A 24,615-nucleotide genomic window follows, 5' to 3' on the forward strand; every position below is an offset into this window, starting at 1 on the left:
TGAACACTCAAGGCTCCACCTTCTCTCAGTTCTTTGTCCTGCCTCCGAGGTGAAGGACAGTCTTGGGGGGAAATTTAAGGGAGAAGTGGCCGTCATTTTGGCACTTCGCCGATTTACTAACGGGCGCATAATTACGCTAGCGAAGGAGATTGACTGGCCCAACTTTGCACTCTTAACGCCAGGCGAATTTCCACTCTGGCGAAAGAGCGCTGCTCTGCAAATTCACTAGTTTTTGATTTTACTGAACGTTTACTCTATCACCAGATTTGCCTTTTCCCAAAATTCTGGCGTCTTTTCCTTTTTACAGGGTGATAGGCTGAAAAAGATGGAATTTTTTGGGTAACCGGCTTCCCCCCTACATTTCCTAACATATGGCACAAACTATACACTGGGCTCATGTGTAGGGCAATATAACAACTTTATTTTATTAAGCTTCCCTGGACTTGTGTAATGTGTTTGCTGCAACATATACGTCCATTGTAACTTCATGCCATATGCAAATTAGCCAACGCTAGTGTAACTTCGAACTGCTGATCGTATTTTCGCTAGCGCAACTTCACAATCATTCGGTACCATGCGCAACTTTGGATACACACACACACCCCTCCCTCTCCTCTCTTAATATGCACACTTAAGACATCATACCATACTTGGATGACCAATATGTGCCTACAGGTGTTAACACAACACGGTTGGTTGATGAACCACCGCAAGAGCTCACTCACACCAAGCCAGACCATATGATTCCTGGGCCTCCAATTCGACTCACACACTCCTAGACGGTCTACCTACCAGAGAACAAAATCGACACAATAATATTTGCAACCCAATCCTTCCTGTCAGTGACAAGACTCTCGGCAGGGGACTCTCTGCCCCTTCTAGGCCTAATGGTCGCCACCCTGGAGGCCATACCTTTTGACAGGTTCCATCTCAGATACAAAACAACTACTTACAGCACTGGAACAAGAACCACCAAATTTCTGCTCTGACACACATAAGGTGGCTTGATCACGGCCCAACATTTCCTTAGAGGGGTAGCCAGGACTTGGCCACCTCTGAAACAACCCCTTGCTACATGGTACTTACCACTGGTCCTTGAGGCCCTACAACATCCACCTTTTGAACCCCTGTCAACTTGCGACCTGAAGTGACTCTGACTTAAGGTTACCTTTCTAGTAGCAATCAAGTCAGCAAAGCGAGTTTCTGAAATAGCCACACTCTCATGCAGAGAACCATGGCTCCACCAGGACAAAGTAGTACTTAGGACCGTATCTGGATTCCTCCCTTAAGTGGTGTCAGAATCTCATATGAACCAAGACATGGTCTTACCTTCCTTCTGCCAAAACCAGCAGACAAGGGAGAGAAATTACTCCATAAACTGGATGTGGTGAGTGCCCTCCAAATATATCTTAAAAGAGTCCACAACATATAGGCACTCAGACAGCCTATTTATCTCCTATGGCACAGCATTCAAAGGAAGGGCAGTGTCTAAACGAACTATATCAGAATGGCTGGTGGAAGTTATCAATAGCACTTACAATTTCAAACACTTAGAGCATTTGCAGTAAAGGCTCAGTCAACCAGGGCACAGAGCTCATCCTGGGCCCTGTACAACTTGGTAACAACAGATCTGCCAGGCAGCTAACTGGCTATCACAGAACACTTTTTTTAAGTTTTACAAAGTCAACCAGCCTCGTTTGGCTGAAAAGTTTTACAAGCGGTTGTAGCCAAATCAGACTGGATTACCCACCCAGCAAACGGGACAGCTTTTGGACGTCCCCATACATCTGCACGGACAGGAGGGCCGACTAGAGAAAAAGCGATTTTGTACTTACCAGAAAATCCTTTTCTAGTAGGCCCAAACTGTCAAGTCCCACCAGGTTGATTTAGTATGGGCTTTGGGGCCTCTTTCTCACTATCTACCTTTTGTCTCTTGGCCTTCCTTCTTTCTATCAATACTGTCTCCACTTACTGAGCTTTCCAATAGAACTGAGATGAGAAGGTGGAGCCAGCTGATGTAACCAGAGGGTGGGACCAGGGGTGTTCAATTTTCAGTCCTGCCTCCCGAAGTGAATGAAGACAAAACCCTGACGTCTGCACGGACAGTTCGGACCTACTAGATTAGGATTTTCCAGTAAGTCAAAATCCCTTTATGTAGCGTGACAACAAGGCTTTGGGGGTAGAATAGTGCCAGGGATGCAATCACCTTTGTAGCATATAATACCATCACAAATCTCTTTAAAGATCTGTGCCAGGCGGGCAGCCCGAGCTACCTCCATATTCTCTTCTGCCGCCGCCAGTCTCCTGGTGCGAACGGATCGTGAGGTCTGCAGGGCAGAGAACTGGGTCATGAACACATCTGAAAGGAGACAGAAGGGCACATTAGGGGGTTGAATGGGGTTCCCTTGGCACCCACAGAGGGCACAAGCCTCACCTGATTTGATGTTGCCATCGTCCCTGCCCATACTACTCCAGCGACTGTACAGACTCCCCGGGGACAGACTGTCCTTCACTTCCTCGTGTCTCTGACGGATCTTCTCCCAGTTCCGCACCAGGAAAACGTGATGTTTCAGCACAAAATTCCTGCCAAGAATTGTCATTACATTTACTATGGGCAGGAGCAAGCGTGGCACTGCACTCTACTTGACTCATAGCAGCCAATCCTCTTTCCGTATACACAGGGATTTACCCTTGCCATTATCTAATCACTTCAGGGGGCCCCTAATGTTGCACCAATATGAATGTAACTCTTGCCCCACTCTGCAGATTATTACCCCACCCTTTTGTGTGCCCAGAAGCGGGTTTGCTAGGCTGATGCCAGAAATGTGTCCGTCTGTCGTACCTCTCCCTGTTAGACATGGGCTTCATGTGCAGCTGTGGGCCGAGCCTGCTGGGAGCAGCAACGGCATCACCACGATCCTCGGGGAGGTGACCTTTCTGAAACAGACATGGCACAGACTCTGTACACTGGGCATGTAACCATGGGTATATACACACACACACATGGCATATAACCGCTGGGTATATACACAGGGGACAGAGAGCGGCATCAGCAGTACAACATGGCTGCTGCACATTCCCTGTACCCCTACGGGTCAAACTGCAGGGCACATACCCGCTTTTTAAGTCTGTGTTTGGATTTCCTTTTCTCCTTGGAACGGCCGAGCCTCCGTTGAGACGACATGAGATGCCCGGCCTTGTTTGGCAACCCATTCACCCGCTGGCTCTTGCCTCCGATGATCCCCCGGCACTTCTCCACACCACACTTGCACACTTGCTGAGAGCGACATACACATGTAAAAAAGACATTCATTGGTACAGTCTGCACCTGGGAAGTTACCCATGGCAACTGATCAGATATTTGCTTTCCCTCTTCAACCTGCAGATGGCTGAAAAAAGCTAATCACTGATGATGAATTGGTTCACTGTCTCCCCTACAGTGTATATGTAAAAGAGTTGTGGAAATAAACAGGCTCCAAAAACTGCAGAAGCTGTGCTGCAAGGTTTATTCACACAACATGTTTCAAGCTCCTTGGCTCTTTTTCAAGTTCAACACATGTCGTGTGAATAAACCTTGCAACATTGCTTCTGCGGTTTTTGGAGCCTGTTTATTTCCACAATTCTTTTACATATACATTGGCATGAGCTTCAGTTGGGACAGACGCAAGTGGAACAGGCATCAGGGTCTTGCAACTGGTACAATCCCCCTTATTTGGTCTCCCCTACAGTGGGTAGTGCAACCACAACATGCCAAGTAGATAGCCAGAGCATGACAGTGGCTAGGGGCACTAATAAAACTTCCTCACCTGCTTCTCTGTGTTGAAGGAATGGAAGTTGTAATCATACGTCAGTTCTGTGCCAGCGGGCATGTCCTTCAGCGCATACAGCCCAATGCGATACACGCCATTCACTGACCTACAGGAAAAGCACAAAGCAATATGCCACTTGCAGGGCAAACAGACACACATCCTCAACGCTAAATAACACTTAGGGTACACACAGGCTGATGTACATGGAGAACACCCATTAGCAGGAGGAGAGGTGCTGGAGGAGATGTACTGGATGAGATGGAGGCTAGACACAGGTTGGGGTACATGGAGAACATCCACAGGCTGGAGGAGATGTACTGAATGAATTGGAGGCTGGACACAGGTTGGGGTACATGGAAACACCCACAGGCTGGAAGCGATGTACTGGATGAGATGGAGGCTAGATACAGGTTGGGATACATGGAGAACATCCACAGGCTGGTGGAGATGTACTGGATGAGATGGAGGCTAGACACAGGTTGGGGTATATGGAAGACACCTACAGGCTGTAAAAGTTGTACTGGACAAGATGGAGGCTAGATACAGGTTGGGGTACATGGAGAACATCCACAAGCTAGAGGAGATGTACTGGATGAGATGGAGGCTAGACACAGGTTGGGTACATTGAGAACATCCACAGGCTGGAGGAGATCTACTGGATAAGATGGAGACTAGACACAGGTTGGGGTACATGGAGAATATCCACAAGCTAGAGGAGATGTACTGGATGGGATGGAGCCTAGACATAGGTTGGGGTATATGGAAGACACCTTTAGGCTGGAAAAGTTGTACTGGACAAGATGGAGGCTAGATACAGGTTGGGGTACATGGAGACAATACAGAGACTCTTACCACTTCTGCATTTCACAGTTGGGGTCACAACTATGGTTGATGAAACGAGCCTCATTCCCCATTCGGTAGCTGTCAATCACCATGCCACTGTCCAGGCTGAGACAATAATGGTCACTATGATTGTGATACTGTTCAATTGTGCGGTTTCTGGAAAGGGAAAGCAGAACAGATCTCTTTAGACACCACCTTAGCCCACTAGAGACAAGTTTGGGACCACCAATGAGATTACTTGTCTGTCTATGGGTGAGTCAGGTTGGTTCCTTGGTATAGAAGTGTTGGCAGAACATGAGAAGTAGAAGGAATTGGCTCTCAGGAGTACATACCAGATGAGGAGATAATATGTCTGTATGGGGGGGGGGGCATGATGGTTCCCTGGTTTAGAAGTGTTGGTAGAACATGAGAAGTAGAAGGAATTGGCTCTCAGGAGTACATACCAGATGAGGAGATAATATGTCTGTATGGGGGGGGGGCATGATGGTTCCCTGGTTTAGAAGTGTTGGTAGAACATGAGAAGTAGAAGAAATGGATGCCTGGGATGTATGGGGGGGGGGGGTTCAGTCTGGAATATAAGTGTTGGTATAACAACAGCAGTGGGAAGCCATTGCTATCAGTCAGGTGGCCACTAGTCATTAGTACCTGAACTCTGTTTCGCTGACTACTTCGCCCAGATACTCAATAATGAACTGTGACGCTTTCAGTGGTTCCTTGGTGCGAATGCCCCAGCCTTTGCCCTCAGCCCGGAAGCGCTCTAAGCACTGCACCCATTCATGCCTCTGTATGCTCTGGTTGCTGCACTGGTCCTCACATGGGCACGTATTGGGGGAGCACTCGGCAAATATCATCCTTTAAGGGAAGCAAAACAATGAATAGGACATACCATTAATCTGTGGGGGCAGCAGCAGGGCACAAAAGGGAGGGGAGTGTATATATATCAGAAGGTCATGCCCTGGGATTAAGGGTCTGATATAAGCGCTCAGGCCACCCACCGATTCAGACAGTCCTCCACACAGCCCTTCTCGGATTGGTTGTCCAGACTCTTGCAGTTGCATGTAGTCGCCTCGTAGCCAGACAGCGGCTTCACATCCACATACACATCTTGGGAGAGAAGGAACAAAGAGGTAAATGAGGATAACAACATTAAAGAGAAGCTGACACCAAAAAAACTTCTTTTAAAAAAATGATTCTTCATTTGAAGTTACCTATATGTCATGCTGACTGTTTTCTCCTTAAAGCTTTCTTTCACTTAATAAACCCAGTTCTGCATCCGACTGTGGCAGCCAGACTCCTGCTTCCTGTCAGAATGTGAGCTCGATGATGTCACAAAGGGGGCGGAGCTTCCCCCTCCTCTCCGCTATATCTCTCTGGCGTCTGTGAACCACGTGTGCTTTAGTAACTGATTTGCTAAGTACTGTAACTTGGTCATCAGTTATATAGTTTCTTTATTATTATATAATAAAGTATAAATGCATATTCATTCTCTTTCTCACAGTGTCACACTGTTTCGGTGACTTGCGGCTGCCGCTGCGGAACTGTTATGTCCTCCTCCTCCTCCTCCTGGGGCTTCTCCGATCCAGCCGGCAAGACTGTGGCAGCAGCTGAGGCCAAACACAGGCCCCTGTCCTGGAGTCGGAAGGGCTCTCCTCCTGACGGGCGAGTGTTGGCGCAGAGAAGATGCGCACGGAACTAGCACGTCTCTTAGCGCGCAAATGACGTCACCAAATCCATCCGCCCTCCACCCAGTGCACCGCGTGATGTATCAAGGCCCGGCGAGCAGACTGTCTTCGGTGCTAAGAGATGTGCTAGTTCCGTGCGCATCTTCTCTGCGCCAACACTCGCCCGTCAGGAGGAGAGCCCTTCCGACTCCAGGACAGGGGCCTGTGTTTGGCCTCAGCTGCTGCCACAGTCTTGCCGGCTGGATCGGAGAAGCCCCAGGAGGAGGAGGAGGACATAACAGTTCCGCAGCGGCAGCCGCAAGTCACCGAAACAGTGTGACACTGTGAGAAAGAGAATGAATATGCATTTATACTTCATTATATAATAATAAAGAAACTATATAACTGATGACCAAGTTACAGTACTTAGCAAATCAGTTACTAAAGCACACGTGGTTCACAGACGCCAGAGAGATATAGCGGAGAGGAGGGGGAAGCTCCGCCCCCTTTGTGACATCATCGAGCTCACATTCTGACAGGAAGCAGGAGTCTGGCTGCCACAGTCGGCCACAGTCGGATGCAGAACTGGGTTTATTAAGTGAAAGAAAGCTTTAAGGAGAAAACAGTCAGCATGACATATAGGTAACTTCAAATGAAAAATCATTTTTTTAAAAGAAGTTTTTTTGGTGTCAGCTTCCCTTTAAAGAGTGTGTATACCCCAACAAACTGAGTAAGGAGAGTCCCTTGTTTCTGTACAAAATCTGGAAAACAAAATAAAGATTTTTTACTTACTGAAAATTCCTTTTCCCTCAGTCCCAAAGGCAGCACTTAACGAGAGAGAAGCTCTCCTCACTTGTAGGTAGGATTAGCCCGCACCAATTAGAAGTGGCTCCTCCCCTATAAAACTCCCTGCAACCCCCAGGCTCTTCAGTGAATTTTCCAAGCAATAACAAGATATTATTTCTGTTGATAATTATTTTATTATGCACATAGAACGGGGGGGAATATATATGCTGCCTTTGGGACTGAGGGTAAGTATAAATTCTTATACAGGCAGCACTTAATGAGAGTATGAAAAGCAGTGAGTTAAGGGAGGGGTGAATTAATAATTGCTTTGGCAAAAGCCCATTGCTTAGATGCATCAATGTCCAGTCTGTAGTGTTTAGCCAAGGTTCTACAGCTTGACCACGATCTGGACCAATGTAATACCTGCTCTCTCTGCCCAGGAGGCTGACATTGCTCTTATTGAATGTGCCTTTAATTCCTCTGGCACTACTTTATTTGCCTTTTGGTAGGCTAGGGAAAGAGTTTGTCTTATCCATCTAGAGATGGTTGGTTTTGAGGCTGCTTTCCCTTTATTAGGACCCGCAAAGGAAAGGAGCAGATTATTGGCCACTCTGAATGGCTCCACACTTTGGAGATAGCACATCCGGCACATTTTTGCGTCTAGCAACTGTAACTCTCTCTCCCTCTAGTTTTTGGGAGAATGAATTTCAAAATTCCTGTGGAAATCTGACATGACTTTTGGGGAAAATGAGGGATCAGTCCTGAGGTTGGACCTGAAGATATGGTTGTTTTTTTTAAACTTCTTTTTATTGAGTTTACATCAATAAATGAGGTACAGATCAGAGGGATAAAGAAAGAAAGGGAGGGAAAGTAGAGGAAGAGAAGATATAACAGAGGAGAGGAGTCAAACCAATAATATAGTCAAATACTATGCATTAACGTAAACACTCTAGACTTTAAAAGACATGAGGGCTATTGGTTTCAGAGTTGAGCACTCAGATCATCCAAATGTCTATGAATTTGTCCATACAACCCCTTGCAAAATAGGCAGCTTTGTAGCATGGCAACGCCTTGTTGACAAGCTCCTTCCAAATTTCTAGTGTTGGCGGCTCTAGTCTGTTCCATTTTAAAACCATTTGTTTTCGTGCATAGTACATTAACAGTTGTAGCAAAATCCTGCTTGCCGCCGAGTCAACAACGCCTCTTGTGAGGCCCAGAAGTGCCAGTGCCGGTGGTATTGTAAGGACCATTATCTTGGATATGAATGCAAAGATTCATTTTAACCAGGTTGAGTCTGCCATACAGCGAGAGAGGAAGCGAGGCCCATAGTGAAAATGTATTCTTCATGTCAGTCAGAATAGGATCGATATTAAGTTTCGTGTACTGAGTGATATCATGTGTAACCTGGATCCCAAGATATGTGAACTTACCCACCCAGTGGAGTGGGGAATCAAGGGGTAAATGGTTTTTTGAGATATGGCTGTTTACATGATAGAGCTTGTAGTTCCCCAACATGCCTTGCCGAATAAATGGCAAAAAAAAAAAAAAAAGCCGATGATGCCTTTTATAAGGGTTCGAAGGGAAGTTTTTGTAAGGCTTTTAATACGAAATCAAGTTCCCACGTAGGGATGTGTTTGAATTTCTTTTGTCTCAAATTGGAGACTGCTTTTAGGAATATTTTGATTAAAGGGTGCTCTGCCAATGACTTACCCTTGTAGGCCCCCCAAGGCCGCAATCTGAACTTTCAATGTGTTCAGTGCCAATTTCTTTTCAAAGCCTTCCTGAAGGAAATCCAGGATTGTTACAGCTGAAGCTGTTTTTGGGGAAATGGTTCTGTCCTTACACCATGAACTGAATTTTTTCCAGATTCTCTGGTATAGAGTGTTAGTGATTCTCTTTCAGCTCTACAGCAGAATATCGATTACCTTGGATGAAATTCCTTGCTGGCTTAGTATGTCCCTCTCCGTTTCCAGTCCATCAACTTTAAGGCATCCGGGTTGTGATGTAGCACTGGCATTTGTAGTAGTAGTAGTAGTAGTAGTAGTAGTAGTAGTAGTAGTAGTAGAAGATCTTTCCTTTTTTGGGAAAGGCCAAGGCGGACAGGTTGACAATTGTAGCAGATCCGCATAAAGACTTCTTCTTGGCCAGGCTGGTGCAATTACAATCACTGTTGTCTGATGTTGTTTGATCTTTTTGATAACCTTTGCAATTATTGCAGGGGGAGGGAAAATGAATGCCAGCTTGAAATTCCATGGCTGTATCAGGGCATCCATTGCCAGTTCTCCCTGGTTAGTTGTTAGGGAAAAAAAGGTTTTCACTTTGTTGTTCTCTCTCATCCCCATTAGGTCTATTTCTGGAATCCCCCAAAGGCCACAGACTTGAAAAAACACCTCTGGATTAAGCTCCATTCTGTTGGTGAAATTTCCTGGTGACTTTGTATTTGTGGTGCCTCTTATATGTCTTGCTGTTAATTCTTCCAGATTGTTTTGGCACCAAGAACCCTTTTTTTAATGCCAATTTGCTTGGCTTTTGGAGCCTCCTTGGTGATTCAAGTAGTATACAGTTGCTATGTTGTCTGTGTGGATTCTTACTATGTGACCTCTCATGGAATCCTTAAAGGCCAGAATTGACCTCCAGACTGCTTCTAGTTCTGGAACATTTGAAGGTTGTTAAAACAAGTTTGTACTCCCAACGACCTTGCCTGTAGTAGCCATCTAGATGGGCTCCCCAACCCCAATTGCTTGCATCCGTGGTAATTAGGTTTGCCTGTTTTGGAAACAGAGAAGTTCCTTTTTGAAGGTTTTGTGGCAACAGCCACCAGTTGAGAGACTATTTTACATGAACTGGAAGGACTAAGAATCTTCCTGCGGATTCCAATTTTTGTAGTGATTTTGCATGGGCTTTGGGCCCAAGGAACTCTCTCTATTGATGAAGTAAAGAGACCTAGGGGCACATTTACTAAGCTCGAGTAAAGAATTCGAATGATAAATTAGATTTTCAAAGTATTTTTTTGGGTACTTCGACCATCGAATGGGTCAAATTCGATCGAATGAAATGATTTGAAGTAAAAATCGTTTGACTATTCGATAGTCGAAGTACCGTCTCTTAAAAAATACTTCGACTTCATACTTCGCCACTTTAAAACTACCGAGGTACAATGTTAGCCTATGGGGACCTTCCCCAGCACTTTTCTAACATTTTTTTGATCGAAGAAAAATCCTTCGATCGATCGCTTGAAATCATTCGATTTGAAGGTTTTAAATTTGAGGGTTTCTTAACCCTCGAAATTTGACCCTTGATAAATGTGCCCCCTAGGGTTTCCAAAATTTGTCTTACTGTAGATCATCTTCTTTGAGTAAGCAGGGATACTTTCTGAATTATCTTTTCGCATTTTTCTTCTTATAAAAAAAATCTTGCCTATTTTTTGTCCAATCACATTCCTATAAATTTTATTTTTTGAGTTGGGAAGATTACTGACTTTTCCCAGTTTACAACCCAGCCTAGGGAATGTAGGGTCTGTCGAATAAAAGAAGAAGTTATTTTAAAATTGAAGGGGATCTTCATTAGACAGTCATTGAAGTAGGGGATGATTGCCATCGAACTTTCCCTTAAAAAAAAGCTGCGACCACTACGAAGATTTTTGTAAAAACTTGGGGAGCGCTTGATAGGCAGAATGGGAGTGCTGTAAACTGAAGATGTTCCACTGAATGGTCTCCTTGTATGGCTACTCTTCGATATTTTTGATGACAGGGTATTATTGGAACATGCAGGTAGGCATTTTGTAAGTCCAGTGTGATCATGTAGTCTTCTGGAGACTATGCTATTCAGAGCGGAATGTTTCCATTTTGAACTTTTTCTTTTCTATGAACTGGTTTAGGAACCTTAAATCTAGAATGGTTTGATATTTTCCATCTGGTTTGGGAACAAGGAACATAGCAGAATATACCCCTATATACTTTTCAAGTGGAGGGACTGGACCGAGTACGCCCTGATTTTTGAATGGCTTCTAAGAGGGCTTGTCTTTGACAACGGATGAGTGGTCTCTGGGTCAACTTGTACTTTTTTGGTTTGGTGTTTGGTTATAAACTCTATGGAGTAACCCTTCTGGACTGTTTGAAGGACCCACTCGTTGTTTATTATCTTTTCCCAAGCTGATACAAAGTTTTTTAGTCTACCACCTACTGGCCTGGCATCAGGAGGAAAAAGGTCTTTGGTTGTAGCCCGGATGTCCTCTGCCTCTTTGTTGTTTTCTCCTGTAAGAGGAAAATTTATCCCTAATGGATCTGATGCCTCTTCCTTGTGGTCTCGTTTTATATGATGGAACATGTTTACGAAAAAATGTTTCCTTTGTTTTCTATCCTGGGGAAGACCCCCCCGATTCTCTCATCTGATTTCTTCCCAAAAAACAGATCTAATTCTGAGCCAAATAATTTTTCTCCTTCAAAATGGCATATTATCATTTTTGGAAGCGATGTCTGCTGTTCAAGGCTTCAGCCATAGTGCTCGGTAGCATAAGCAGTAGTTTTAGCAAGAAAGTCAATATTGGTTAATGCCATATCTGTGGCTAATGAAAGTATTGGTAAATCTTCCAGGAGACTTTCTCTTGAAGTTCCCTTTTGTGTAATTGATTGATCCATATTTTTGGGGATCTGACAACTGAGGCTGCTGCAATTGCTGGTTTGAATGAGGCTGCAGCTGCTAGATATGCCTTCCTAAAGCTGGCCATAGACGCAAAGATCCGATTATTCAAATCATTGAACGATCGGACTTCCCCCATCTCCCGACCTGCCACTAACCATAAAGTACAGATCAGCCGATGTTCTGCCCCGACAGCAATCGTACAAAAGTTATGTCCGACAAAAGCTAGTGACAGTCTCCCACTGAACATCGTATGAACGGCAATACATGCAGAGATGTTATCGGCAGCCGACAAATCTTTTAACCCTTTCCCTGCCAGCCATTTTGTCCTAGATGCGAACATCTACTGCCAAGCAGTTTTTAGATATTTTGCACTCTTTCACTTTAAGGGCCTTTCCTGGGGCGGTCTTTTAGTTTACCCAGGAAAACAATATATTGTTTTTTTCAGGACAACCTGAACTTTCAAAATATGCAAGAATTTTGATGTAATTCTACTTCTGTAAAAAAATATAGGCTTCTAAGTGTCCAATAAAATGAAAAAAATCATGTTTCACAAAGAACAATCACATATATCAGAAACATTATTTACTTTATGTATGAGAACACAGCTGATTTGGAAAGGTCTATGTCTCCTGAATGCGGCAATACCAAATATATATAGTTTTATGGAGATTTCTCACTTGTATAGATCAAAATCTACAAGCAGTACACCACCAAATTTCCAAAGCACCTCTCCAGATAACGACATACTTCTGATTTCAAGGCCAAACATTCCACTAACAGTAGGTTTATCCTAGAAAACTACCCATTATTAGAAAGAACAGATTCTGGTGAATCAAAAATGGGTAAACATATCGTTGTACTCCAAACTACTAAGTTGCAATTGTTTCCTAAAGTTATAATGTTTTATAGAAATTGGTGAATTTTTTGAAAAATGACCTCAAAGCTTCCAATCTACAGAATCATATCTCCCACACATCATTAGGTATCAATGTAAAACACCCCAAATATGAAAGCCTGGGGTCCACTGAACAGTTTGATGCCCAATATGTATAGGTGTACCCAAGCATGTGGCATATAGGGGCCCTAAAATGTAGACACCTCATTTGAGCTATCAGTTCTGTAATTCCAGATTCTGCAAAATCAACACATTTGCATCGTTTTAGGGTGGGGTAAAAGTAAAAAAATTAAGTTCACCCCAGAAAACCATATATTTTCGGAAAGTACACATTCCCACGAATCTAAAATGCATGTCTTTGTACTACAAAGTACCAAGCCGCAAACCATTCCTAAATTTGGTGATTTTGGTGACATTTCCAAAAATCACCTGAAAATTTCTACCCTGCAGCATCGTATTAGCCACATACTTTTAGGTATCAAGCAAAATCACCCCAAATATGAAAGCCTAGGGTCCTCTGAACAGTTTGATGCCCAATATGTATAGGTGTACCCAAGCACGTAGCATACAGGGGCCCCAAAAGGAAGACCCCCATATGGTCTGTCATTTCAGGTACAGCAAAATCAACACATTTACATCATTTTGGGGGGGGGTCAAAAGTAGAAAAAAGTAAGTTCACCCCAGAAAACCATATATTTTCAGAAAGTACACATTCCCACGAATCTAAATTATGTATGCATGTCTTTGTACTCCAAAGTACAAAGCCACAAACCATTCCTAAATTTGGTGATTTTGGTTATATTTCCAAAAATCACCTCAAAATTTCTACCCTGCAGCATCGTATTACCCACATACTTTTAGGTATCAAGAGATATCACCCCAAATATGAAAGCCTAGGGTCCTCTGAACAGTTTGATGCCCAATATGTATAGGTGTACCCAAGCACGTGGCATATAGGGGCCCCAAAAGGAAGACCCCCATTTGGTCTGTCATTTCAGGTACTGCAAAATCAACACATTTACATAGATTTGGGGGGCAGCAAAGGTAGAAAAAAGTACGTTCACCCCAGAAAACAATATATTTTCCGAAAGAACACATTCCCCTGAACCCAAATTGGGTATGCATGTCTTTCTAATCCAAAGTACCAAGCCACAAACAATTCCTAAATTTGGTGATTTTGGTGACATTTCCAAAAATCACGTCAAAATTTCTACCCTGCAGCATCGTATTACCCACATACTTTTAGGTATCAAGACAAATCACCCCAAATATGAAAGCCTGGGGTCCTCTGAACAGTTTTATGCCAAATATGTATAGGTGTACCCAAGCATGTGGCATATAGGGGCCCTAAAATGAAGAACCCCAGTATGGTCTGTCATTTCAGATACTGCAAAATCAACACATTTACATTGTATTGGGAGGGGGGCAAAAGTAGAAAAAAGTAAGTTCACCCAAGAAAACCATATATTTTCTGAAAGTACACATTCCCAAGAATCTAAATTGGGTATGCATGTCTTTGTACTCCACAGTACCAAGCCGCAAACCATTCCTAAATTTGGTGATTTTGATGACATTTCCAAAAATCACTTCAAAAGTTCTACCCTGCTGCATCGTATTACCCACATACTTTTAGGTATCAAGATAATTCAACCCAAATATGAAAGCCTAGGGTCCTCTGAACAGTTTGATGCCCAATATGTTTAGGTGTACCCAAGCACGTGGCATATAGGGGCCCCAAAAGGAAGACCCCCAATTTGGTCTGACAGTTCAGATACTGCAAAATCAATACATTTACATTGTTTTGAGGGGGGCAAAAGTAGAAAAAAGTAAGTTCACCCCAGAAAACCATATATTTTCGGAAAGTACACATTGCCACAAATCTAAATTGGGTATGCATGTCTTTGTACTCCAAAGTACCAAGCTGCAAACCATTCCTAAATTTGGTGATTTTGGTGACATTTCCAAAAATCACCTCAAAATTTCCACCATGCAGCATCGTATTTCCCACATACTTTTAGGTATCAAGAGAAATCACCCCAAATATGAAAGCCTATGGTCCTCTGAACAGTTTGATGCCCAATATGTATAGGTGTACCCACGCACGTGGCATATAGGGGCCCCAAAATTAAGACCCCCATATGGTCTGTCATTTCAGGTACTGAAAAATCATCACATACATAGTTTTGGGGGGGAGCAAAGGCAGAAAAGAGTACATTCACCCCAGAAAACCATATATTTTTGGAAATTACACATTCCCACGAATCCAAATTGGGTATGCATGTCTTTGTACTCCAAAGTACCAAGTCGCAAGCCTTTCCTAAATTTGGCGATAAAAGCAACAGTTTTTACATTTCTGAAAATTGCCTAAATATATTGCAATTGGACGCATTTATCTCACCCAATTTCTTACATACAATTGTAAAACACCATAAATACTGATGCCAAGGGTCTACTGAACAGTTTGATGCCCAATATGCATTGATATACCAAGGCAGCTGGAATGTGCGGTCCCTAAATGAAAATAGTGCATATGAGTTTTCTCCGCTGCCGATTCGCCTTCTGTGAACATAGACCCTTGACTTCATATTATGTGCCTCAAGACCCTCCTAAAAGCAAAGACCCCCCAAAACCATATATTTTTGGAAAGTTCACATTCTGACAAATCCAACAAAGATAAAGACGTCTTTCTACACCAAACTGCAAAGCTTTTCTAAACATAGAGGTTTTTACAACATTTCTGAAAATCGCCTAAAAATGTTGCAGTTTTCCGCATTTATCTCACACAATGTTTTACGTACAAAGAAAAATCACCCTAAATATGGACGTCAGAGGTCTACTGAATAGTTTGATGGCCAATATGCATAGCTTTACCAAAGTATGTGGTGTGTACGGACCCAAAATGAAAAATGAGCATTTGAATTTTCACGCCGGCCAACTCAGCTGCTGAAAAGAGAGCCCCAACTGTGCGTTATGTGCCGTAAGAGCCCCAAACTGTAAAAAAAAAGCTAAAAAACCATATATTTTTGGAAAGTACATATTCTGACGGATCAAACAAAGTAAAATATATCTTTCTATACCAAAGCACCAAACAGCAAAACTATACTAAAAATACATATGCAAAACAGAACAGAATATTCAATAAAAAAAATCACAGAAAAAGCAAAAATGATAAAATGACAGCAAATAAATATAATTATGCAGGTGTATACTCTTGCAAAGGTGTGTGTATATATGTGAGTATTGGTGTGGGTATATGGGTGTACAAATATACAAATATAGTGGGGGAAAGAAGTGAGAAATTGATAAAAGTAAAAAAAAAAAAACAAGTTTGATAAAAACAAAGTGTAATAAAGTAAATTTTGTACCTGGGGATAGGCAAAGTCTCCCCCTCTTGAACACAACTGGAGGTCCGCAGCAGGAAGGCTCCCAGGCAGATCAGCACCAGCAGAGAAGAAGGGGGGCGGTGCTGAGAGGCAGGATTTTTTACCCCAGAAGCAGCCACGTGTCAGCTGACGTTGGCGCTGCTTGGGGGTCACGTGGGGGAATGATCGTGGGGCCAGCAGGCGACTGAGGACCCGGAGCTCGTTGCCTAAGGGGCTGGCAAGTGATCTGCGGCTTTTCCCAGCAGCGCGAGCCGCAGATCACAGAAGAAAAGAAAAGTGCCTTGAAATCCGACACGGTTAGTGTTTGGGTAGTCGGCGGATCTTGGGGTCGGGTGGGGGGTCGATCGGTGGGGCCAGCAGGGGATCGAGGACCGGGTGCGCGTTGCCTAGGGGTTTGCAAAGTGATCTGCGGCTGTTTCCTTCCCCTGCGAGCCGCAGATCACATTAGAAAGCAGGAAATACCAAACAACATACAAGGTACGTGTTTGGCAGTCTGAGCCCTTGCCTGACAGAACGTACAGCGTACGTGCTTGGCAGGCAAAGGGTTAACCTGTACGATCGACTAAACGACCGATCTCCGTCAGACAACAAATGTCGGGACTCTCCACACATGGTCCGAAAATCGTATGAATCCTTGATTCGTACGATCAGATCATTGCGTCTATGGCCAGTTTAAGGGCTGCTTCACCTTTCCTGTCCATTGGAGCATTTAGCCCTGAGCTATCTTCCAGGGGTAGTGTGGTTCTTTTTACCGTCTGGCAGATCTAGCAGATCTAGCTTTGGTGTAGTATCCCAATTCTTTGAGTCCTTTGTGTCAAAGGGAAAGAGAGATTCAAATCTTGGATAGCTGGATAGAAAAGGATAGTTTCCTATCAAGTGTTGACCAGTGGCTTTTTATTCTTTCCCATATAGCAGAGTCTAAGGGAAAGCAAAGCTTCTTTTTATTGATTCCTGCAACAAGTTTACTAGTCTTTTTGGGTGGTTCTGTTGCTTTTTCCATACCCATGGTATCTCTGACTGCCGATAAAAAAGGTTTGATTTGCTCAATAGGAAAAAAGTGCTCTGTTTCAGGTAGTTCACCTTCCTCTGATTCCGATGACATTTTCCTTTTAGAGGGACCTTCATCTGCTGAACCCTCTGAAGAAACGTCCTCAAAAACTGACTCCGCTACTGAGGAGGTCCCTTCATTATTTTTAAGAGAATCAAAAGTTTCTTGCATAGCTCTTTTCATCCAGGTAACAAAATCTTGCATCGAAGGCACAGAATTTAATTTTTTCAGCACAAGGTTTGCATGGTTCTTCATTTTCCAAAGGAATAAACACTACGTCGCAGCCTGCACAGGGTGTTGTTTCTTTAAATCCTTCATGTACTCTTTTTTTTTTTTTTACTACATTCTGAAGGCAGATATTTTGATCTTGGCTTGTCTTTTACTTTTTGGCTTATCGGCATCAGCCTTTTTTTGGAGTTTGGTCAACCATATCTAAAACAAATGAAGTACTCCATAAGTTGCTGAATAATACAGCCTTAGTTACATAAAGTGGCAGAGTGTTACCAGTGGAGAAGCAGGAAAGCATGTATGTATGTATGGATGTATGTACAGTATGTATGTATGTATGTATGAATGGACCCAGCTCTGTTGTATCCAGGAGTGGAGTGCGCGTGACAATTTCTCCCCATAAATAACATGAAAAAATGTAAGTGACACAATTGCATTCATTTTCGTGCCAATTTTTTGACGCTGTACAGAAATTTTTTTCGCGCCCATTTTTACGCTGATACGGAAATGACGCCCGCGCATCAATTTTCACGCCAAAAAAATGATGCAGGCAAGATGCTAATGCGTCCATTTTGCGCCAAAAACCATGTGGCAAACAAAAACTGCTCCATTACTTCTCCAGTTATGCCCTACTTCCACCAAGGCTTCCGGAAGGGTCTGATACCTGCTGAGAGGGACTTTTGGGTGAGGGAAAACAGCAGGTGGCGTGACACCCTCAAGCAGGCCGGTGCACTTTGTAGTTGGGTTACTTTTTGCCCGTCCCTCACCACTTGACATAGTCATGTCACCTCACTCCTAGGGGAATAGGCAGAGCCTTGCTCCCTGCAGACTGGTTTCGGATCTTTTCTTTCCGTTGTCCTTGCTGCGGTCTGTATCCTTCCTAGTTAGAGCCTGGGGGTTGCTGGGAGTTTTATAGGGGAGGAGCCACTTCTAATTGGTGCGGGCTAATCCTACCTACAGATGAGGAGAGCTTCTCTCTCGTTAAGTGCTGCCTGTAGGGACGTGAGGGAAATTCAGGTTTCTTTTCCAGGAAAAAAGGAAAGTATGAAAAGGGTTAAGAAATGCTCCTGATATTTAATAAATGTGCCCCATTGGGAAGGAAACGGTCAGCAAACGAGGCAGATACACACAAGTGAATGCAGAGGAAACTTTCCAGCCAGTTACAAAATGTCTCAGAAGAGCCAGCCAATCAGAGCAGACACAGAAAAGCACATTGGGGCAGAAGAAGCAGTCAGTTAAGCTCAGAGAGATGAGCAATCGGTCACTTACTGGAACGTATCTTCTTGTACAATGGGACATCTGGTTTCTTGTACAACTAAGAGAAAAGAAACCATTAGAGGCTCACATTATATCCACACCCATCATCACCCAATAGAAGAAAATAAGGCTGTCACTCTGACAACATCAGATCTCTAGTGTATGAGCTGAGATCTAGTTTAGGGCCAGTGAGGGGGCAGGTATCAGTACTAGAGAGCTGGGATCTAGTTCAGTGAGGGTGCAGGTATCAGTACTAGAGAGCTGGGATCTAGTTTAGGGCCAGTGAGGGTGCAGGTATCAGTACTAGAGAGCTGGGATCTAGTTTAGGGCCAGTGAGGGTGCAGGTATCAGTACTAGAGAGCTGGGATCTAGTTCAGTGAGGGTGCAGGTATCAGTACTAGAGAGCTGGGATCTAGTTCAGTGAGGGTGCAGGTATCAGTACTAGAGAGCTGGAATCTAGTTTACGGCCAGTGAGGGTGCAGGTATCAGTACTAGAGTGCTGGGATCTAGTTCAGACCAGAGAGGGTGCAGGTATCAGTACTAGAGAGCTGGGATCTAGTTCAGTGAGGGTGCAGGTATCAGTACTAGAGAGCTGGGATCTAGTTTAGGGTCAGTGAGGGTGCAGGTATCAGTACTAGAGAGCTGGGATCTAGTTCAGACCAGAGAGGGTGCAGGTATCAGTACTAGAGAGCTGGGATCTAGTTCAGTGAGGGTGCAGGTATCAGTACTAGAGAGCTGGGATCTAGTTCAGACCAGTGAGGGGGCAGGTATCAGTACTAGAGTGCTGGGATCTAGTTCAGACCAGTGAGGGGGCAGGTATCAGTACTAGAGAGCTGGGATCTAGTTCAGACCAGAGAGGGTGCAGGTATCAGTACTAGAGAGCTGGGATCTAGTTTAGGGCCAGTGAGGGTGCAGGTATCAGTACTAGAGAGCTGGGATCTAGTTCAGACCAGAGAGGGTGCAGGTATCAGTACTAGAGAGCTGGGATCTAGTTCAGTGAGGGTGCAGGTATCAGTACTAGAGAGCTGGGATCTAGTTCAGTGAGGGTACAGGTATCAGTACTAGAGAGCTGGGATCTAGTTCAGTGAGGGTACAGGTATCAGTACTAGAGAGCTGGGATCTAGTTAGGGATCACTGGAGGGGTTTGGGAAAGAGATCCAGGCTATATAGGTGTCAGTACCTGATTATGTTTCCATTGCCACAGGATGTCGTAGGGAAGTTGGAAGTCGTTCCTCTTCTGCCTCAGATACTTCCCTGGGGTATAAATACAATTTCATTACTCACCACAAGCCAGATACATTGTCTCCACTACTCCATGACCTTGATTTATTTATTGCAATTCCATGAGTTTTATTTCATTTACACAAAACAGGTTTTGCTTTTCAATCCGGAACCCTTACCCCGTCCCACTGATCCAGTCTGGTACCGACATGACACACAATGTCCCACGGCAGGAGGGCCAATGTTATCGTTAGGGCCCCGCCCCCACAGTAACCGGGAATGATAAGGGTCCACTCATAGGCAGCATTAAACTGTTCTGCCCCAAACATAATTCCTGGCAGCCCACAGCTGCATGAACAATTTTAGGGTACACTACTCAACCTTGGCCCCCAGTATGTGTCCCTAGCAACCAGTGGAAGGAGAGGTGTTGGGGCCTGTGTCCCTAGCAACCAGTGGAAGAAGAGGTGTTTAGCCCATGTCCCTAGCAACCAGTGGAAGGAGAGGTGTTGGGCCCCGTGTCCCTAGCAACCAGTGGAAGGAGAGGTGTTGGGCCCCGTGTCCCTAGCAACCAGTGGAAGGAGAGGTGTTGGGCCCCGTGTTCCTAGCAACCAGTGGAAGAAGAGGTGTTGGGCCCGTGTCCCTAGCAGAGAGTGGAAGGAGAGTTGTTGGGCCCCGTGTCCCTAGCAGAGAGTGGAAGGAGAGAAGCGGAACAGAACCCTCCCAGTCCAGTTCCAGGAAAGGGCTCAGACTATTGGGAATTGGTTCCAGTGTGATGATGTCAGAGGGAAAACAATGGGCTCCTTCATGAGCTGTGGCTGGGAGCCACACAGGCCCAGAATAGCAGCTGTAACCAAATCTGTGCACCTCTCCACCTTTCATTGGCCTCTGTGCGCCCCACAAACACTACTACCCCCCTAAATGAAGAGTAGGAATCAATCACACCCAGCCAGGCCCAGGATAGGAGGGTTACCATGACTACAATGATATAATAATAAAGACTTTAGTATGCCAGGGTTCTTTGGTATCCAGAATTACCCAAGCTTCTGAACAACACAAAATATATATAAATAGTGCCCAGTCAATGCACCGCCGCAGCCTTCAGTCTGACGGAGCAGAGGGGTGTGAGGGGTTAGGTACAAAGTCTATGAGCAGACGAGTAGTACCCACAGTGACACCACCAACCTGAGGCTTCCAAATACACATTACTACTCCCTTCCCCTCTTCTACCCTCCTGACCCCTCTCTTCATCTTGGCTGACAACAGTGTTTCCTCTTTTCACTGAAATGTATGGGGCAAACACCTGCCCGAATCTGCACTGGTTCATCTAAGCAATGTATTGTTCTTACACACACTGGGACTGAGCTCAGGGAAGTGGCAGCACAGTGGGGGGGGGGGGGTAAATAATACAATGGGTTATGAGTTTGCAGGGGCCATATAACAGAGCAACATTAGGTCCATGTATAGTCTTAAAACAAAATCAAAGAGAGAGAATGAGAGGGAGGGAGGGAGAGAGGGGGAGAGAGAGGGAGAGAGAGAGAGAGAGAGAGAGAGAGAGAGAGAGGGAGAGAGGGGGAGAGAGAGAGAGAGAGAGAGAGAGAGAGAGAGAGAGGGAGAGAGAGAGAGAGGGGAGAGAGGGGGAGAGAGAGAGAGAGGGGGAGAGAGGGGGAGAGAGAGAGAGAGAGGGGGAGAGAGAGAGAAAGAGAGAGGGGGAGAGAGAGAGAAAGAGAGAGAGAGAGAGAGAGAGAGAGAGAGAGAGAGAGAGAGAGAGGGGAGAGAGAGAGAGAGGGGAGAGAGAGAGAGAGAGAGGGGAGAGAGAGAGAGAGAGAGAGAGAGAGAGAGAGAGAGAGAGAGAGAGAGACAGAGACAGAGAGAGAGAGACAGAGAGAGAGAGAGAGAGAGAGAGCGAGACAGAGAGATAGAGAGAGAGAATCTCATGGAACTGACCGATATGGATGGGGACAGGCAGTAGTCCGTACTGGTGCTCTCGGGGATCATATTCCAGTTTGTCTTTCTTCAGCTGGATCAGGCGACTCCTGGGACTGCACAAGACACACAAGCTCAGGCTGTTACAACAGCACAAATATCTATCTATATCTATATATTCAATAATGTAAACTGAACCCGCACTTTACTTTCTTCAAAATGTGCAAAAAACTTTTATTATTGCAACATCACTGGTGCATCCAACATTTCGACCCCCATTGGGGTCTTTATCAAGGATAAAGTGCAGGGTTTTATACCCTCATTTACATCACAAAAAAACGTAAACAGTGACATCATCTCATTAACATAATCCATTTAGGAATGATTTTAAGAGTGAAACATCTGAGGATTAATCCTCTAAGAATCTCTGTGTTTAGTGCAAATTTCAATAAGGTGCTATGAATTGTGCATATTAAAATGCTCTAAAATATTCCCAGTCTGTAGGAAACAATGTTGCTAAAAATAGATAAAAAAGGAAACAAGCTGCAAATTATAAATTAAAACATTGTATTATTGGTTAGAATTTGAACACAAAATTATAAGTATTGTGAAATTATTTTTCTTTTCTTTTTAGGTAATGTTACATGGTATCTGCTGTTTCTGGAAGTTTAAGTAAGCGATGTATTATCTTTATTATCCTACCTTTTTGATCACATGAAGATGGATTTTTTATCTATTTTTAACAACATTGTTTCCTACAGACTGGGAATATTTTAGAGCATTTTAATATGCATAATTCATAGCACTTTATTGGAATTTTCACTAAACACAACGATTCTTAGAGGATTAATCCTCAGATGTTTCACTCTTAAAATCATTCCTAAATGGATTATGTTAATGAGATGATGTCACTGTTTACGTTTTTTTGTGATGTAAATGAGGGTATAAAACCCTGCACTTTATCCTTGATAAAGACCCAATGGGGGTCGAAATGTTGGATGCACCAGTGATGTTGCAATAATAAAAGTTTTTTGCACCTTTTGAAGAAAGTGGTTCAGTTTACATTATTGAATAAATAAACCATTTAACTGAGCACCCGGACCTTGGAACCAGGGGCACAGTGCGGACACCACCTGCGTTATTATTTATATGGCACAGACCAGCACTTACTCCACAGTCTTGTACACATCAGAGAACAGACCAGCTTTCTGATATTTCTTCTTGGGAGCTCGAGGAACCTTCTTCTCTTTCTGCAGAGCTGGTGCTGCCATAGTGATCTCTCTGGCCCGTTCTTCCTGCTCCCCACTGATATCATGGGCTGCTGCTGCTGCTGGGGCCTCACACAGGCTGCAACAAACACACGGACATTAGCTTCTGTCCTCACCCACTATACACATAAATACAGTCATATGAAAAAGTTTGGGAACCCCTCTTAATTCTTTGGAGTTTTGTTTATCATTGGCTGAGCTTTCAAAGTAGCAACTTCCTTTTAATATATAACTTGCCTTATGGAAACAGTAGTATTTCAGCAGTGACATCAAGTTTATTGGATTAACAGAAAATATGCAATATACATCAAAACCAAATAAGACCGGTGCATAAATCTGGGCACCCCAACAGAAATATTCCATGAATACTTAGTTACAAATGTAACAGCCTCTAGACGCCTCCTATAGCCTTTGATGAGTGTCTGGATTGTGGATGTGGCTATTTGTGACCATTGGTCCATATAAAATCTCTCCAGTTCAGTTAAATGTGATGGCTGCCGAGCATGGACAGTCTGCTTCAACTCATCCCATAGATTTTCCATCATATTCAAGTCGGGGGGCTCCAGAATATTGTACTTGTCCCTCTGCATAAATGTCTTTGTAGATTTCCAAGTGAGTTTAGGGTCATTGTCTTGTTGGAATATCCGACCCCTGCAGCTTAACTTCAACTTTGTGACTGATGCTTTAACATTATCCTGAAGAATTTGTTCATATCGGGTTGAATTCATCTGACCCTGGACTTTAACAAGGGCCCCAGTAGTCCCTGAACTAGCCACACAGCCCCTGAACTAGCCCCACAGCCCCTGAACTAGCCCCACAGCCCCCGAACTAGCCACACAGCCCCCGAACTAGCCACACAGCCCCTGAACTAGCCACACAGTCCCTGAACTAGCCACACAGCCCCTGAACTAGCCACACAGCCCCTGAACTAGCCACACAGCCCCACAGCATGATGGGACCTCCACCAAATGTGACAGTCGGTACCAGGTGTTTTTCTTGGAATGTCGTGTTCTTCTCCCGCCATGTAAAGTGCTTTTTGTTATGAGCAAATAAGTCAATTTGTGTCTCCTCAGTCCAAAGCTCTCTGTTCCCAAATGCCTGTGTGTTGTGTAAATGATCTTTTCCATAGAACAAGCGAGTGTGTTTGTGTGAGTGCAGAAAGGGCTTCTCATCCCCCTGCCATACACATGTTCTTTGTGCAAATTGTGCTGAATTGTAGAACGATGTACAGATACACCTGCATCTGCAGCAAGATCTTCTTGCAGCTCTTTGGAGATGATCTTTGGCTTGTCTGTAACATTCTCACAATCCTCCGCATATGTCGCTCCTGGATTTTTCTTGGCCTGTCAGACCTGGGTTTTACAGCAACTGTGCCTGTGGCCTTCCATTTCCTCATTCCATTCCTTACAGTTGGAACTGACAGTTTAATAAACCTCTGAGATGCTTTTTGTAGCCTTCCCCTAAACCCTGATACTGAACAATCTTTGTTTTCAGATCTTTTGAGAGTTGCTTTGAGGATCCCATGCTGTCACTCTTCAGAGGAGAGTCAAACAGAAGCACAACTTGCAATTGGTCACCTTAAATACCTTTTCTCATGATTGGACACATCTGCCTATGAAATTCAAGGCTTAACCAGCTAATCCAACCAATTT

The 24,615-nt window shown here is 44.1% G+C and overlaps 1 protein-coding gene across 1 annotated transcript in view; it reads right to left on the reverse strand.

Moving 5' to 3' along the window:
• The window catches only part of LOC108699167 (histone-lysine N-methyltransferase ASH1L), a gene marked incomplete at its 5' end in the record, with an annotated part of 51,556 nt that overhangs the window by 7,994 nt on the left and 18,947 nt on the right, over positions 1-24,615 (reverse strand). The window contains 12 exons of the mRNA XM_041574013.1: positions 2,207-2,359; positions 2,435-2,583; positions 2,843-2,937; positions 3,116-3,277; positions 3,807-3,915; positions 4,662-4,808; positions 5,298-5,504; positions 5,648-5,756; positions 18,564-18,609; positions 19,732-19,805; positions 21,717-21,811; positions 22,866-23,042. Coding sequence (XP_041429947.1) covers positions 2,207-2,359; positions 2,435-2,583; positions 2,843-2,937; positions 3,116-3,277; positions 3,807-3,915; positions 4,662-4,808; positions 5,298-5,504; positions 5,648-5,756; positions 18,564-18,609; positions 19,732-19,805; positions 21,717-21,811; positions 22,866-23,042 — 1,523 coding nt within the window. The remainder of the gene's footprint in view (positions 1-2,206; positions 2,360-2,434; positions 2,584-2,842; positions 2,938-3,115; positions 3,278-3,806; positions 3,916-4,661; positions 4,809-5,297; positions 5,505-5,647; positions 5,757-18,563; positions 18,610-19,731; positions 19,806-21,716; positions 21,812-22,865; positions 23,043-24,615) is intronic.

The sequence above is a fragment of the Xenopus laevis genome, chromosome 8L (assembly GCF_017654675.1).
Source record: "Xenopus laevis strain J_2021 chromosome 8L, Xenopus_laevis_v10.1, whole genome shotgun sequence".
Classification (NCBI taxonomy): domain Eukaryota; kingdom Metazoa; phylum Chordata; class Amphibia; order Anura; family Pipidae; genus Xenopus; species Xenopus laevis.